Here is an 18,357-nt window from a genome sequence, read left to right on the forward strand (position 1 = left end):
GTTTATAATTATTTTTAAATTATTATTTTGAGTCTATTAAGATTTGAGTAGCTCTGTTCGTGTTTTTACATGAGTTACTTATCTTCATTTTTTTTTTTAATTTATTTTATATGCATTGGTGTGAGGGTGTTAGATGCCCTGGCAGTCAAGTTACAGACAGTTGTGAGCTGCCATGTGGGTGCTGGGAATTGAAACCCAGTCCTCTGGAAGAGCAGCCAATGCTCTTAACCACTGAGCCATCTTATCTTCATTTTAAGTAAGTATTTGACTACCTATTACATGTTTCAATCCTGGGTAGGGACGCTATAAATGAAATTGGTTTTGGTCACCATTGCTAGTGTGCAGCCAAAAAATAAGCACGCCAGCAAGCGAGGCTGCCTCAGTATGGAACCGTGTGCCCTCTGTGGGTCCTGTTTCCCCCTCACTGGTTACGTTTCGATTCTGTTTGAGCATAGTTACTTATTCTTGGGTGCTTGTTTCAGTAGCATGTAATTGTGCCTGTGTCTGAGTTCTACCCTTCTTGTTAATGGAAACACTGTGCTGTTAACACATAGGCCAAAGGCATGGTATCAGAAGCAGGTGAGGGCTCACATCGTGATCTGGAAGTGAGAGTGCACATACACCTTTGAAACCTGGAAGCTGGTCCCCAGGGGCACACCCCCATCCTGGCACACCTCCTAGTCTTTCCCCAATAGTTCCACTACTGGGGACCAAGCATTCAAACATGAGCGTAAAGGAGCCATTCTTGTCCACTTCTTCAGTTTGTGAAGGGCATTAGCACCAAAGGATGAGTGCAACATTAACACGAGTTGTTAAATGGCAAGGGATTGTAGAGACTGGTAGACAAACCCGGAGATTACACACTTTTTAAAAGCTAGTTTATTTGAGACATAATTCATATCCTTGACTGACCTCAAATGCTGTATATCCAAGGCTGGCCTTAAGTGCAGGGAATATAGAGTGCACTACCCTGCTCAGTGTAATTTCTCTTTTTACCTTATGTACACAATTTAGTCGTTAAACATCCATTTCTCTATCTCACTCTTGTTATGCCTATGTTCTGGGTTTTTGTTGGAATATTCCAGTTCAAGTCAAATTCAAATTGACCTCACTTCCTGAACTTTTGAATACTGAGGAGATTTACATGATGGATTCACAGTCCTGGCACACCATTCAGTTATTAAAAATAAGCACTTTTAAATCACATTTAAAAAAAATTCAATAGTGGGTCACTAGCCCAACCTGTTCCCTAGACAGAACCAGAAAGGCCCTCTAATGAAATGGTGATGAGCAAGTACAGCCCCCTAGTGGTTCTGTTATGTTACACTGAAGTTTGGTGACATTTGAGCCTTGCTTTGAAGTGTGACTGATGGAAAATTCTATTTTAATGTTAAAAAGTAATGGAGATACCCCTTTGCCCTAGGAATGCGTGTTCATACAAGGTTTTTATATGTGTTTGTGCAGTACATAAAGACATACTGATTACTCATAGTAGATCTCATTTTTGTTTGAAAGGAAAAAGTCAGACAAACCTAATTCTAAGGATATAATTTTATATGACTAGATATATAAACAAAAAGGCATGAGGATCGCACCAGGCAATATTGATACCTTTCATGGAGAGATTGGGAAGTCTGGGAGTCAGTAATATATTCAAATTTTTAGGAAAAGTAAACACAAAGGGACCTGAGGTGAAGAAACTCAGCTGGCCCTGTAGCAGTTCAAAATTTAGTACAAAAATTTAGTCCTTTCTGAATAGCTAACGAAGATGAGGGTACTGCTTAATTTTAGTTGGAACAAGTTAAGTCGGCTCCCAACTGCTTTTCTAAATTGGGTTTGTTTGTTTCTGTTTTTGTTTGTTTAAATAGGGTGGTTTGCCTGGTAATCTGCTGTAAATATAAGACAGGAGTCTTAATTACTTAAGATGTGTGTGGTTGGGATTTCACTTTAAGAAGCTTTCCCCTTGTTCTAGGAATTAAAATCTTTTCCTCTTCAGCCCAATTAAGTGTGTTAATGGAGGGGCTCTTGTGAAAAAGCCTTTCTTTGAGGTCTAGAAGTGGAAATGATTTGTCCTGAAAGAACTTTCCTGACAGGCTGGTGAAGCTGATTGCCACCGCTCGAAGGCTGTTCCAAAGGTGGTCTGGACTCTCCAGAATGCTGAGCAACATTTTAGATGTAAACACTTCAGGCTCTAGGAATGAAGACAGTTCTGTCTTTTCAAAGACCGAACACAGCATCATTGCAGCTTACTTGATTATGGCAGGTATGGGTGTTTATTCAGTTACTTGCGTCTCAGATGGGAGAAAAGTGTTTGGTACAAGAATGTAGTTTGGGCTAGCTGGTAAACAGGACTGTAACAATCAGAGAAAATGGGAAGAATAAATGGAAGCAATGTAATGCTGCTTCCTGACATAGAGGATTCTGATAAATGAGAGCAAAGAGGGGCAAGAAAAGCCCTATAAGATGAAGTTTTAGAATAAAATTTGTCTATATATTTGGTTCTTACATTAACTGTAAGCATGAGCCGAGTGTGCACCATGGTAGAAGCATGCTTTATGTCAGTTACCATCCTCATGCATAATTTGTATTGTTTTCTTCTTGGTAGACTCTTAACTCAAGATTGAGAGGCACTTTAGAAGTTTGAAAAGGAAAGGGGGTGCAGATAAAGTATGTGAATTCAGTTCTTCCAGTGGGCAGTCAAGTGGGGGCTCTAGGAGGTAGTCTTCTCATCTCTTTGAAAGTACAAGATATTTCATCTTCTTACTCTCCCATCTTCTCATTTGTAAATGAAGACAATAAAGGTTCTGTCATGATTGTTATAAAGAGTATATATTAAGTGTTATCAAGGCACCTAAGACAGATGTTGGGTAAATACACGCTTGTTGATACAAAGATTAAGATAAAGGCTTGTTTGTAGAAAAGAGTGTGAGGGAAACGACAAATTCTATCAGTGGTGTGGCTTTTAAAATCATCAGTCACTTAATCTCAGGCAGTGGTGAGTTTTAGTAATTGTTATATTGTGCTCATTGCTTTTTGGATTGGCTTTTATGAAAAGTTTCAATCACGTTTCTAAAACAGACTGAAAGATACATATCTCTGTGTATCTACTTTATACAGCTGTCTAGTTTTTACCTCATAGTTGACTGGGCTCCAAATAACAATTTCCTTTTCATTTTGGTGGTATAGTGACTAATTTATCTGAATACTTCTGTGTGGTAAGAGTCAAAAAGTGGGCCCACACTTCTGGAATCCCATAGAAACACTATGTACAAGTTTTGGTTCATCTAATTGTTGTTAACAGGGAAAATCCAAAATTTGTCTGGTATTTTGGAGGCTGAAGCAGAATTTTTGAAGATTTCAGAGTCAAGGGCTACATAGTGAGACTGTCTCAAAGAGGGAAAAAATCTGTTCACAAGATAAGAGTGTGAAGGAAATTTCCTAAGAAAATCTTGTAGCTCCTTTTTAGTTTTGTCTCCCTAATTCATACTGGTAAAGAACTTGAGAAATTTTCCCAGCACACACTTGTGGCTACTTGGCTTTGAGCAGAGGTCTTTTTGTTAGCCCTCTTACTTACGTAACTACATAGGTCACTTTCATTAGGAAACATCAGAGCATGCAATCTTTGCTTATGTTTTTGGAGGGGAACTGAAGGAAACACATCTTACCTCTGGGCTTTTGTTCTGTGTATCAACTAAATATCTCTTGTTCTTCCCATCCCCTCATTTTCCACCTTTAACAAAAAACTACTTGAGCTCCCAGATAAGAATGATGACTGAGGAAAAGGGTGCATGCCCTTAAGTATCATTCCATTTGTTATTTTTTCCCATGGGCTATGTAAATGTTTTTACTGTAGAGTCTATTTATTGTGTGTATGTATTGAATTAATTTTTTGGAGCCAGGAGCTTGCCGTATTGTCTGTACTAGCCTAGAACTATCTATGTAGCTAAAGGTTGGGTTGGCCTTGAACTCATGATCATCTGCTTCTGCCTTCTCAGTGTTGGGATTACAGTGTGTTGTCATTGTGTCTGGCCTACTTGTATTAATTTATTTTTACTTATGCATCTTTGTGTGTCTTTTGTGAATGATTGCCACATGTATGTCTACAGAGGCCAAAAGAGTCAGTTCCCATGGATCCACAGTTATGGTGGTTCTGTGCTGCTCCACACAGGTGCTGGGAACAGAATTCAGGTCATCTGTCTAGAAGAGCAACAAGTGGTCTTAGCCACTGAGCCATCTCTACAGCCCCCTAGATTTAGTTTTTATTTTAATCTTTCATTTGGATTTGAGCTCTATTACTACAGACATTTTTGTTAATTTAGTATGCTTGAGTACTCTCTCTTCCATCAATTAAAGCTGAGAATTGAGAGTATGATAAGTGTATGGATTTGAAGTAATTCATCCTGGGTGAACTGTAAAATTGTGGAGATGACTGAGTACCAGACAATAATGGACTATATAACCTGTAAGGCTACAGCAAGTCACTGAAAGGTTAAATAGAGACAGTATCTGATTTGCATTTTAGATACTTGCTGTGATGGTAGCTAAGAGACCATTAGACCCATCAGTACTGCACTGACCTGAAGTTGGAGCAATGGGGACTTAGTGGAGGCAGAAAGAAGTAGACTCATTGAAGAGCTAGAAGGTCGAATTGATGGTTTGATGTGGGGCCAGGAAAGAAGAGGGAGCATTGAATACGACTTTTAGTGGGATTGGGGTGGGGAATGTTACCGATTGATGGTACAGTTCACTGAGATAGGAGCATACCCAGAGAAGAACAAGTGTGTGTGTGTGTGTGGGGGGGGGGGGCTTCGAGTTCAGCTGCACATGGCCTTGAGTTTTACAATGCCAAACTCAGATGCAATGAAACCACTCAGAATATTAAAAGACTCAGGTAGAGCAAGAAGAGATGGAAGGGGAGTTACAGGAATGGCGGGGGTGGGGAGGTGATTTCAAAAGGTGGGAGAGTAGGGCTACTTGGAATTTAGACTGAGTGACCTACTGCTTACTCATTGGAAAGTACCTACAACCAGGGAAATAATGTAGTGTGTAAGATAGCTAGAGAGAATAGAAAAAGGGGGTAAATTATTTTTGTAGTACCAACGTTTTATTGGAGACTCCCCCAAAATGTAGTTACTTTCTTCTGGCTATGTACTTGCTAGGTGGCAATTTATGTGCTGGGTTTAATCCTTTTTGAATCCAAGTTATAAGATCTTTCTTCCTTCCTTTGTCTCTCTCTCTCTCTCTCTCTCTCTCTCTCTCTCTCCCTCTCTCTCTCTCTCTCTTTTTCGGTCTTTCAACCTCCACAATAGTCCTTGTTTGTTTGCTAAAAAGCCAAAGGATTGTCAAATTTGATATTGTATTTGAAGGAATAATAGAAATTGGGCTTACTGACATTTTAGTGGCATTCCATTCATCAAAACCTGCTTTGTGACATATACTCAAGATACATTCATTAGGATGCTGGGGTGTGTAAGGTATAAGAGCTGCATGACTTAGCATCACTCCAGAATGAGATAATATAAACAAGCACCATCAGAATGTATGGAGAAGAATATAGAATCCCATGGATAGGAGGCTGCTTCAGAGCTAAATTGGGCTTGGCCTGAACTTTAAAGGGAGGCTAGCATTTGAACATACAGAGGAAAAGCACAGGGTCTTCTAAGTGGGAAAAATACGAAGTCAAGATTTGTAGCTTGGTGTATTTGCAAAACTGTTGAACAGTGAGCTTAGTTCATATGTATGGGAAGAGGGTAACAACAGATTAGGGCAAAGAGCCCATACAATCAGGGCACTGGGCTTTTCATTCTTCAAGTACTGGGGGAACTGGAAGCATCCAGTAGAGTTATTGCTTATTATATGATGAAGGAAGCATACCAGCCATGGAGAGGAGAGATTGGTGTAAAAGAATGCTAATGAGCAAGTTTTTTTGTTTGTTTGTTTGTTTGTTTTTTGAGACAGGGTTTCTCTGTGTAGCTTTGGAGCCTATCCTGGCACTCGTTCTGGAGACTAGGCTGGCCTTGAACTCACAGAGATCCGCCTGCCTCTGCCTCCCAAGTGCTGGGATTAAAGGTGTGTGCCACCAACACCCGGCTGCTAATGAGGAAGTTTTGATGAAAGTTCCCAACTGGTCCTTCTGTGTTGCTGTTTGAGATTGCTCCCACTGGTTTGGACAGTAGCTAGGAATTACTCATCAAGTACTTTCCTGGGAAACAGTTTTCTTCTGTTTGTTGCATAGGTTTCTAGAGAGAAGCCCAGTAATGGTTGTAGCCTCTCCATCAAAATTGATTTTGCAGCAGCCTCCACCACTGGAACCTGAGGATGGCATACATCTGCCTTATATAAAACATAAACAGCCTTTCAGCATGTAGGGGATGCTGAGCCAGCTAACATTTGCACCCAGGGTACTCAATAATGGTTCTTACTGTCAGTGGCCACACCAGCATGCTGGCTAGTAACTTTAGTCCTCAAGCTGAAAAGCTGTCTGGGCCTGTCCAGCTGTGGGACACTGGAAATGCTGAGTTTCTTGATTCCAAGGCTGAGAATTGGATAGCTGTGGTGCTGTCACCGCTAATGTTCCAATGAACCAGAAATTTGTCTTGGCCTGTTGTCTGGATGGTCAAATATTGCAGTATGCATTCGTGTGTGTGTGTGTGTGTGTGTGTGTGTGTGTGTGTGTGTGTGTGTGTGTGCGCGCGCGCACGCATTGAATGAAGAATTGCAATTTTGACATGTTGAACTTTAAGAAATATTGGGAGAGTCACGTGACCTTACAGCATGTTTAACGTGCTTAATGATAATGAAAGAAATAAAACATGAGATGTGAAAGAAGTGCTGTTAGGCTAGAATGCTGATTGAGATTTGAGAAAGGGACCCTGGCGGAAAGAAGGGGGTTTAGTCTGCCACAGGGTGGCTGGTCATTCCTCTATCATAAAAACCCCAACACTGGAGGCATGAAAGCCACAGAGGGAATTTAGGGACAGATGGCCCATGGTGGTGACATGTAAGCCGGCTGCCAGTGCTGGCTTCTGCAATAAATAGATTCTTTGTGTTTTAACTTCATTTCCATTTTACAGAAGATGTTTGTTTTTTAAATTTATTTATTTGTTATGTCTACAGTGTTCTTAAGATTTATTATATATACAGTGTTCTGCCTGAATCTATCCCCGAAGGCCAGAAGAAGGCCCCGGATCTCATTACAGATGGGTGTGAGCCACCATGTGGTTGCTGGGAATTGAACTCAGGACCTCTGGTAGAGCAGCCAGTGCTCTTAACCTCTGAGCCATCTTTCCAGCCCCAGAAGAAGATGTTAGTTTTAAGAAGAGTCAGACCTCTTCAGAGGGACTAAGCTGGATTGCTATCTTTTTTGAAGTAACTTAAATATTTAATTTTTGTGCTATTATAAGTATGAAAGTTGGACAGCAGACATGATCCTCCTGTGTGTGTCCTCAGGTATAATAAGCATTCTCAGCAACATAATAGTTCTGGGCATCTTCATCAAGTACAAGGAGCTGCGGACACCCACCAATGCGGTGATTGTGAACCTGGCTCTCACTGACATAGGGGTCAGTAGCATTGGCTATCCCATGTCTGCGGCTTCAGATCTGCATGGAAGTTGGAAATTTGGATATTCAGGCTGCCAGGTATTGGAGAACTTTGGAATGAAAAAGAAATAAAGTAAAGAAAACAGATGCAAATTTAAATGTCTTTTTAAAAATCCCAAGGGCTGGGGAGGTGGGGGGGGGGTCAGCAGGTAAAGTGCTGGCTGTGGGAGCAAGGTGACCTGGGTTTAGGATGCCAACCCCTATGCGATGGAAAAGCCAAGTGTGGCAGCACACACCTTAAATTCCAGCTTGAGGGAAGCAAAGGCTGGTTTAGTCAAACACTATTGAGGGAGAGACCCTACTCAAAAATAAATAAATAAATAAATAAATAAATAAATAAATGAATAAATGAATAAATGAATAAATGAATAAATGAATAAATAAATAAAACCAAAAATTGGAGAGCATAGAGAAGACACGCATGTCAACCTCTGGTGTCCAAATGCTCACACATGGGTGTGTATAATTTTGCACGTATACATCACACATACAAAACAACAACAAAAATCCAGTAATTTAAAACAAGATATTGTAGGATATTCATTGCTTTTGCAGAAAATAGCTTCAGCAATGATTGAGGATGCGTTTATTTTTTAGTACTTTATTTTTGTATTTTATGAGTAGGGTGTTTTGCTTGTACTACATATGTGCAATGCTGGTGGAAGGTGGTAGACCCCCTAGAAGTTGAGTTACAGAAAGTTAGTTGTGAGAGGCCATGTGGGTGCTTGGAATTGAACTTTCAGTTCTCTGGAAGAGCAACCAGTGCTTTTAACTGCTGAGCCATATTCCCAGGCCCAAGAATCCATTCTTTAAGGAGAGATGTAAGATTACTTACTAATCATATAAGATTCTCTGGACCCCAAGAAAAGGAATCAAGGAGCCAAACAACTGGTGTTCGACCACAGAAAAAATAATCCATATATTTCAATAAAATGTGCATATTAAAATGTATATTCTTTCACTTCAAACAAAATATTTAGTGGCCATCATATTCACTAAGAAATGTATTCATGTTACCACAGTTAATCTTTTACTGTAGAAGGTCTTTTGTGAGAAATGTTAATAACTATTTACTGTTATTTCTTCTTACAAGGAAATATATTGATATTAATTTACATTGGGATAGTGGGCAAATACAATTTGTGGTCATATTTTAATAGTTTTAATCTTCTGCTATTCTAAGCCTTAAAATAATAGAGGGTAAAGTAAGAGTAATGGAGAATACTATAAATATTACATGGGAGGGTGTTGGAATGGCAGACTGTTAACTGCTTGTTTTTCAGATTTATGCTGGATTGAATATCTTTTTTGGAATGGTGAGCATTGGCTTACTCACAGTTGTGGCTATGGACCGGTACCTGACCATCTGCTGTCCTGATATAGGTAATGGCATGTTTATTGTCCTCAATGAAAACATTATTGTGTAACAGTCACTCAACATGTATTCATTTAAAAGTACAAACATAAAGATTTATAATCGGGCTCAGTTTAGTTCTCTAGAAACCCTTGTTCAGAAGTTTTGACAAAACTTAGAATACAGTCTGGATTTCATTAGGCACCCTGCAAGGCCTCACAGGATTGGCACTGGTTGCCTTTCTGGCTTCATCCAGGGTCACTGTCACTTTGGGGTACTGACCAGGCACTTTCACCTTTGGGACTTTTGTTTGTGTTGTTTTCCTTGGCCTTTAAGGCTATTGTTCCTGTTTATCCTCTATACTTTTACCATTCAGATTTTGGATTGCCATTTTTGTCAGAATGTGACTTTGTGTGTTCTAAGGTGTTCTGTGGAGAATGTACTTGATTACTGTTTTGAGTCATCAGTGGAACCAAAGTGAGTCCTGCCTTTGTGAACAACACTAATGCTTCATGTGCTTCACAACAGGAAGAAGAATGACCACCAGCACTTACGTCAGCATGATCCTGGGCGCCTGGACCAATGGCCTGTTTTGGGCTTTGATGCCCATCATTGGGTGGGCTAGTTATGCCCCAGATCCTACTGGGGCCACCTGTACCATAAACTGGCGGAAAAATGATATGTAAGATATGTGTTTGCATCTTCTAGTCAGATGCTCTCTTCCTTCCTCCCATCAGTGTTATTGCAAAGACTGTGGCAAAGACTTGCTTGTTGTGATACACATGGAAACAAACGAAAGAGTGGCTTATGCTTGCTTGCAAGTCAAAGTTATCTGGCTCCCTTTATCCCTTTCTTTGATCCTTTCTTCCTTCCCGTGTCCTTTGCTCAGGCAGCAATGGGGACATCCTCCCTCTTGTCACTCATCTTGGAGCTGGGATCACAAGTGGGAAGAGGGCTAGTGAAGCTAGAGAGTGGGCAGCTCTAACCCAAACCTAGGCCACCTCCGTATTCTCTTTTCTGGATGGTCTGGGGTTCAAGAGTCCCTGCAAGGATTTTCCACAAGTTAATGACACTCCTCTAGGTTTTCCATGGAAGTGAGGATTATTTAGTTCATTAAGGGAAATGAATGATGCCTCAAAAACAAAACAAAAACAAGATCTTCTAAAATATTTTTCTGTAAAGAGTTAAACTTAAGACAGTGCTTCAGCTTGGCCATTATACTGTCAAAGTAGCCATCATCAGACTGTAAATGAATGTACATGGCTGTGTTTTAATAAAACTTTATAAAGATAGTTGGCTGGCAGGAACGAGCCCATAAGCCATAGCTTAATGGTTTAAGTGAACTATGAAATATAAGTCAAACATGCTTCCTAAGCTTTTTAACAATAAAATGACCATTACTATTATTTCTAGCAGTTATTTCCTCTTCTGGTTTAGGGCATTCAACAAGTTGTCATGATAGTTTTTTCTTATTTCCAGATCTTTTGTGTCTTACATCATGATGGTTATTGTGGTGAATTTCATTGTGCCTTTGACGGTAATGTTTTACTGTTATTACCATGTCACTCAGTCTATGAGACTTCATGCTGCCAGGAACTGCACTGCATATCTTAACAGAGACTGGGCCGACCAGGCAGATGTAACAAAGGTAACAACTTCTTACATAAGTTGAAATCTTTGAAATGTTGTTGGTAATAAAGCTTTAAATATACATAGCTGGAAAGTTCCAGAGCCTCCCCCAGGCTCCTTTCCTTTACTGCCATTTTTACTACCCTGCTCTTTCTGCTGGTGTTTGTCCTTGTGTTGTTGAATACTATGCCTATCTGTTCCTCAGATGTCTCTTTGCGTTCTGATCCCTGACATCCTCCTATAGACTGTGAGGATTCCTGTATCCAGCCTGTGATAGGGGAGGTCCTTCTGTGTATATGTTTGTCTTATTGGTTGATAAGTAAAGCACTGTTGGCCAATAGGGAAGCAAGTTAGGCAGGACTAGGAGAGAAGGAGGATTCTGGGAAATGTAGTAGGCAGTCACCATGTGATCCCAGGAAGATAGGATGCTACGGCTGGCATCCTCTATAAGATAAGTCCTTATAAAATATATAGATTAGTAGTTATGGTTGATAATTAGGACTGAGCTAGCATATAAGAAATCTTAGTCATTGGCCAGCAGCATTGTACCTAATATTAATCTGTGTGTTATTTGGGTGCCCACGTGGCAGCAGGGCTCAGGAGGCTGGCAGAAAGAGTTATCCTTACACGATGCTATGTGGCAATGCTGCAACTGCAGTTATCCTTACAAGCCTGGTCCTTCCCCCACCCCCCTTCTCTTTCATCCTGAAATATGGTAGCAGTATTTGGTTAGATTCAAAAGCTTTCTCTTCCTTTGATATGTTCAGACATCCCAGACACAAGGTTCATATTGTCTTCCTCTTGGAACTAATCCTTCCTATACCCTTGAGTGCCTTGATTTTCCCTGGTCAGGCCATTCTGTAAGCAGAGACTTTCCCTTCATCATATAAGCAAGGTGCAAAGGATTCCTCTACACATTACTTGTATTTACTGTATATAAAACATGCCGCCAAATGGCTACTGATAGAGCTCACTGAGCTTAAGATAGGACTGTGTTTCCAGGTTGAGTTAGGAAAGTTTGCTTAGTTGAGAGTAGCACATAATAACGGGGTGGGCAGTTGTCAGTAACACTACAAGTGGGTTGGAGAGGTTTGCATGCATATTTGCTTGCAGCTAGCATTGTGTGCTCTCCCGGGCACGTGATATGAAAGGGTGTTCTTTACAGTATGTAACACTCTTAGCAGCAATGTCACATGTTGCTAAACACAGCCATTTGCAATTGCTGTCATAGATGACTTCAGGAGCCAGAACAAAGACTAGTGAAGGCAGAGCCCTGGCTTCTTTATGTTACCAACACAATTCGAACCTACATTCTCATGCTACTGTAGATGTATTGGCCATGTAAACATTTAGATGCTCGTCTTGGTGATTATCTCTTTGCAGATGTCTGTGATAATGATATTGATGTTTCTGCTGGCATGGTCCCCTTATTCCATTGTGTGCTTATGGGCTTGTTTTGGAGACCCCAAAAAGATTCCTCCTTCAATGGCCATCATAGCTCCACTGTTTGCCAAATCCTCTACATTCTACAACCCCTGTATTTATGTTGCTGCTAATAAGAGGTAAGTAGTGTTTATAGTGTTTCTGAATCAGTGACTAGTGTTCTAAGACTTTGAGAGTTAAGTGACAGAAACCTGTGACAGCTATCATAGTTAGGGTTTCTAACCCTGTGACAAAGCACCATGGTCAAAAGCAGCTTGTGGAGGACAGAGTTTCTTTCAGCTTACGTTGTAGTCTGTTACTGAGGAAGTCAGGGAAGGGGCTTGGGGCAGAAGCCTGGAGGCAGGAGCTGATACAGAGGCCGTGCAGTAGTGCAGTAGTGCTGCTTACAGGCCTGCTCAGCCTGCTTCCTCATAGCATGCAGGGCCACCTGCTGACGGATGGCACTGCCCACAGTGGATTGCCCCCCACATATCAGTAATCAGTCAAGAAAATGAACCATAGGCTTGTCCACGGCTCAATCTGATGGGGGCATTTTCTCAATCCTGGTTCTCTTTTTCCAAATGACTTTAGCCAGTGTCAAGCTGACATCAAACCAGCCAGCACAACCACCTAGTTTAAGGTTATTTGGCTTATACAAATAACTGTTGAAAACAGCCAAGATCTTACATATTTAGAGCTCTATTCTTGTGGCAGATTCTTCCTGCATGGTGGCAGAAATATCCTTGGGTAACCCCGACCCAAATTCTACCAGCTCAGCATCCAAAGATAGCCTTCATCTCAAATGACCACATGGCAGAAAAGTTCCTAGCTGGTCACTGGTCAGCTAGGTTTGAGTGCTTAACCCACCCAGGTATATGTAATAGGGTTTTTCAAAGGAAAGAGTAGGCAGGCAGCAAGCCCAGACAAGACCTTGGGCCCTCAGTGGGTGGTGTAGCTGTACACTTACAGGAGTGGTCAATCGTGTAGTATAATAGAGAAGCTCTTGTTCCTTCACCTAACTCCTGGGTAAAGTTTAGAGTATTTCATTTTCTATTGCTGTGGGATGATGAGCCAATTTGTTGTGCTGAACCCTGGTAAGTCATAGAATGCCACTGTTTAAATGTGTATGCCTACGCACAGATTTGAGAGGACATTTTGGCTGTAGATACATGAAAGAACAGACAGACTCTAGGATGAGGTAGAGCACACAGGAGACCAAGGGCATATTTTGAGGTCAGAATCTCCTGGAAGTTCTCTGGGAAAGACCAGCCGTTCTCAAGCCCCATCGGATCCAACTGGACTTTGCACAGGGGACCAGATCTGTGAAAAATGAATCCTTAATTCAAACAAGTAACTTATTGCACTTGGAAGTTGATGTGTCATTTTAAACATATATAGTTATTGAGTTTATCAGATGTCCACCATGTTTGTCTTCAGTGGTGCAAAATTGGTCTTTTTGTTTGTTTGTTTGTTTTTGTTTTTTTGTTTTTTGTTTTTCGAGACAGGGTTTCTCTGTGTATCTTTGGAGCCTATCCTGCAACTAGCTCTTGTAGACCAGGCTGGTCTCGAACTCACAGAGATCCGCCTGCCTCTGCCTCCCGAGTGCTGGGATTAAAGGCATGCACCACCAACACCCAGCTTGCAAAATTGGTCTTTAACTATGCCATCTGTCCTATATATTTGTAAAGGTTTTCAATTGGAGATGTTGGAGTTGGGTGCAGTGGCTTATTTAGAGATGCTCATCTACAGTCGTGGCTCGTTAGACACATTGAAAATGCCTTAAAAGTTCCATCATAGGGTAACATTTTTTTTCTTTTGCTTATGGCAGGTTTCGGAAGGCCATGTTTGCCATGTTTAAATGCCAGCATCACCAAGCAATGCTTGAGACAAGTTCTGTACCAATGAATATGCCTCAAAGCCATAGCAAGGCCTGAGACAAGTTCTGTACCAGTTGGATATGCCTCAAAGCCCATTGACTTCTGGAAGAATCTGAAATGCGAGAAAGAATCTACCAGCAAACATTTTATGTGTTTTGCGGGGTTTTTGGCAATACATTAATTTTATTTTAAATATGGATCCATTTAGATCAAGTGCAGACAAAGACTGTTGCCTTATTGGACTGCAGGTCCCTCCCACACAGCCAACACAGCTCCGTCTGTGCAATAGTTGCTGTAGGGCCTTCACTGTATCCTCCAGGATAAATGAGTAGCTAAAGATCCTTTGATGAACCCAGGCACACAAAACTGCAGTCTCTCTTCTTTCTCTTTAGAAGGCACACATTACAGCACATTACAGTGTACTGATGACCTGTAACTTGACTGAGTTGTCCATTAGACAAGAAATGACCACTAGAATATTAGAATATTTTAATATTAGGAAAGTTAATAATAAACTAATCAAAATTATAATCCTGAATAATTAATTGCTGAAATGAGTTGTTTGATGTTTCCAGCTCTGAAAACATATTTTTAGCATCTCAAAAATTTGAATTTAGAATCAATTATTAATTCATCTTATTCAAACATTAAACACAACTGCTTTCTATCATGCAAATCTAGTGCACATATACAGGTTATAGCAGATTGACATCTGTGTATTTTGCTATTATTTTTGTTTTTTTGATTTTTCAGGACAGGGTTTCTCAGTGTAACCACTCTGGCTGTCCTGGTACTCACTCTGTAGACCAAGCTAGCTTTGAACTCATAGAGATCCACCTGCTTCTACCTCCCAAGTGCTGGGATTAAAGTCCCGTGCCACCACCACCCAGCTGTATATTTTGTTACATATTCTAAATTTGTATTCTTTAAAATGTTTTAATTTGTGTGTGTGTGTGTGTGTGTGTGTGTGTGTGTGTGTGTGTACTCGCTAGTGCTTGCCAGTGCATGCTTGCACATGTACGTGTGTGCCTGCCTTCCTTCAGAGGCCAGAAGAGGGCATCAGATATCCTGGAACTGAAGTTACAGGCAATTGTGTCAACTGAGGGTGCTGGGAACTGAATTCGGGTCCTCTGGAAGAGTATCAGGAGTTCTTAACCACTGAACCATCTCATCTCTCCACCCCCTAAATTACAATTTTTCTGGAAATATTATTTCCTATGTCTGCCACTAGAATTAGGTTCAAATAGAGTAGGGCTTTTTGCATTTTTACCCTCTGCTGTATCCTTAGCACATGACTTATTCTGTCTGGCACATAGTAGGTACATTCACAGTTTGTTGTCTTTGTTTGTTTGTTTGTTTGTTTGTTTTCCAAGACAGGGTTTCTCTGTATAGCTCTGACTGTCTTGGAACTCGATTTGTAGACCAAACTGACCTTAGACTCAGAGATCCACCTGCCTCTACTTTTCCAGGTGCCACCACCACTCAGCTCAGTTTGTCACTTTTAATGTCTGACTATTAAACAGTACAATATACCATTATTTAAAAAGTAGACAACTAAACTGTTTCAATTGTCTACTTAACTTTTTCTTATGAGACAAAGTCTCCTTAGCCTAGCCTGGCCTCAAACTGGCAGTGATCAGCTCAGCGTCTCGGATTACAAATCTGTACCACCATGCCTGGCTCAGTTGTTTTTACTTTCATAGACACAAAATTGGGAACATGTTAATACATATATCTTTGTAGGGGTGGGTATCAGTTTTCTACCTGAGTCTTTATCCAGGCTAAGGTTATTAGATAGAATACAAAAGAATTATTATTAATAGCTTTCTCCGTGAGATGGTTGTGATACATGCATCACACTGGCCATGTATACACTTTCACTTAATACTCCTTAAAATATTGCTCTATAATGTTTCAAAACTATGTATTTTATACTGTAGTATGAATTTATCTTATTTCCCGTCTCTTTTAATGCTTTTTAGACCATGTATTTTCTTTATTGCCCCACCATTGTAAATTGCCTCCTTAACACCTTTGTCAGCATATTAAATCCTGCCAGCTAGTTTCAGTGAGACCATCCTCTCTGTGTGGCTAATGCTCAATTCCACAACTCCCCAGTTTAGCTTTCCATCCTCTGCCTTCACCTACTGCAATCATATATTAACTCCATAGCCAACTTTTTAAAAATGCAAATGTGCTTCCAGTCCTTCAGATATTTCAAACCAAACTTTCAGCAGCCTGCTGTATTAGTAACTTTTTTTTGTCCCTGTGACTAAATCAAATTAAGGGAGGCAACGTTTACTCAGAATTGAGTTCAGCATGCAGGACAGGTGAGGCAGCTGGTCACATGCTACCGACAGACAGAAAGCAAGAGTGACATCAGTTCCGGTGTTCACTAGCTGTCTCCTTTTCAGTCCAGGACTGCAGCTCATGGGCTTGTGGTGCCTACACTTAGGGTGACACTTTTCACCCCAGGTGTCCCAATCTAGAAAGTCCCTCACACCCATGCTCAGAGTGTTGTCTCCTAGACCATTCTACATCCTGTCACGTTTACCATTACGCTGGTGAAGGAAGACTGGATCCCTTAGGTGCAAGGCCAAGGCCTCCTCAGCATGGCCCCAGAGAGACCTTCCTCAGCACAATCCCAGAGAGACCTCCTTCCTCTCAGCATGGCCCTGAGAGACTTCTCAGCTTTTGGTAATTCTCCTGTGGAAACATTAAAATGTGTTGTGCTCCTGGAGGGCTCTGAGCACTTTGTACCAGGAGCTGTTGGCTCATTCAGTTCCCCCAGTTAAGCTGCTTAACAGAGAAAACGTGGCAAGCAAGGGTCATGAGAGCAATTAGATGGGAGAGACATTAGTCACAGCAGTTATGGGGCCAAGGCAGTATTTGCTATATGGTCTAGAGAACAAAACTTTGAATTCATTTCTAACAACAAACAAAGGATACCTTCATATCACTATAAAGGACATGAGTGGTGCACTACTATTTTAACACTGTATCAGTCAACTAATTTATACAACAAGACTGACTATGAGCCGTGAATATGGTTCCCTATAGCACTGGGCTTACTAACTTGATGCTTTGTCACTGAACAGCCTTTCTATACCCAATTGGCCACGAAACATCCATCAACCTGACAGTGCAAAGACCATTTGGTCACTTAGTGAGCAGAGTTCTGCCACCAACCTATTCTCTTCCTCTTATGCTTGGTAACACAGTCACCACCCATCACTGTGTCCTGAGCACTAGGAAACCTTGGGATTGCTTCGTAAATCCAGTCTTCATCCCCACACCTAGTCAACTCTTCCACCTCTGAGTTTCTCCAAACCATATTATCCACACTCTTACCAGCACACCGAGGTTTCAGCTCATGGCTGTTCACTTGCACCAACCATAGCCAGTGGTGTCTACTTAAAGCCTCCAACTCCTCTCCTGCCTGTTCCAAACCAGTGGCTCTCAACCTGTGGGTTATGACCCCGTGGGGACAGGGTGTTTGTTGAACAACCCTTTCACAGGGGTCCCATGTCAGATATCCTGCATACCAGATTCATAACAGTAGCAAAATAACAGTTATGAACTAGCAACAAAAATAATTTTATGGTTGGGGGTCACCACAACACAAGGAACTGTATTAAAGGACCACAGCATTAGGAAGGTTGAGAACCACTGCTCTAAACCCTTCCACACAGTTACCAGGAAATTCCATGTAATCTGTTGATCTGATGGGCCACTCACAGCTTAACTTTTATGTTTTTGCTGCCTAGAGGTTGAGTGTGGCTCTTTAACAGGGCATCTAAGGCCATTCCTCTGTAACCTCAGCCTCAGACACTTAGCCCTGAGCAACGGAAAATGCTTGTGTTTCCCTGAGGTTCTCTTGAAGCCTTACACACACACACACACACACACACACACACACACACACACACACACACACACACACACACACACACACACACACACACGCCACTCTTTCCTGCTTCCCTCCGCTTGCTTGGGAGCTCAGGGGTCACCCATCAGGAAAGCTTTGCCTGATTACACAGGCTGAACACGGTGTTCACTTGTTTCCTTATTGACCTATGCCTCTATCATTCAGGTTCCTTATGTATTGCTCAGTGACCATGTGTTGCTTATCTTTGTACCTTTAGTAGCTGGTTTGGAGGTTGGCAAGTACTCAGTAAATATTTGGTGAACAAGTGAATTTGTAGTCTCTAAACAGCTGCAATATGATTTTTTTTTAGATTGAGTGATGTTTTCCAGACTCTATTAGTTATATGTGAATTATCTTAGTATTTGATTACATGTCATGTAATATTCTTGTTTTTTCAGAATGAATCCTCTCTTCTCATGTTTAAACACGATGGATAGAATCACATACTATGATAAAAATCTTTTTATTATCCTCACGAGTTTCATTTATTTTGTGTGTGGAGGTAGATTTTAAGTTAAATTAAAATTTTATTCCCTGCAGCTG

General features: G+C 41.0%; 1 protein-coding gene across 1 annotated transcript; it reads left to right on the forward strand.

Annotated features, from left to right (window-relative positions):
* Positions 1-206: 206 nt before the first annotated feature.
* LOC100761339 (visual pigment-like receptor peropsin) lies at positions 207-14,411 on the forward strand. The gene is made up of 8 exons (XM_035450773.1): positions 207-256; positions 2,094-2,263; positions 7,450-7,640; positions 8,885-8,984; positions 9,484-9,637; positions 10,435-10,603; positions 11,968-12,146; positions 13,835-14,411. Exons 1-8 carry the CDS (start codon positions 219-221, stop codon positions 13,938-13,940), a joined length of 1,107 nt encoding a protein of 368 aa, XP_035306664.1. The 5' UTR covers positions 207-218; the 3' UTR covers positions 13,941-14,411.
* Positions 14,412-18,357: the final 3,946 nt, after the last annotated feature.

This window comes from Cricetulus griseus, assembly GCF_003668045.3.
Source record: "Cricetulus griseus strain 17A/GY chromosome 1 unlocalized genomic scaffold, alternate assembly CriGri-PICRH-1.0 chr1_0, whole genome shotgun sequence".
Taxonomy (NCBI): domain Eukaryota; kingdom Metazoa; phylum Chordata; class Mammalia; order Rodentia; family Cricetidae; genus Cricetulus; species Cricetulus griseus.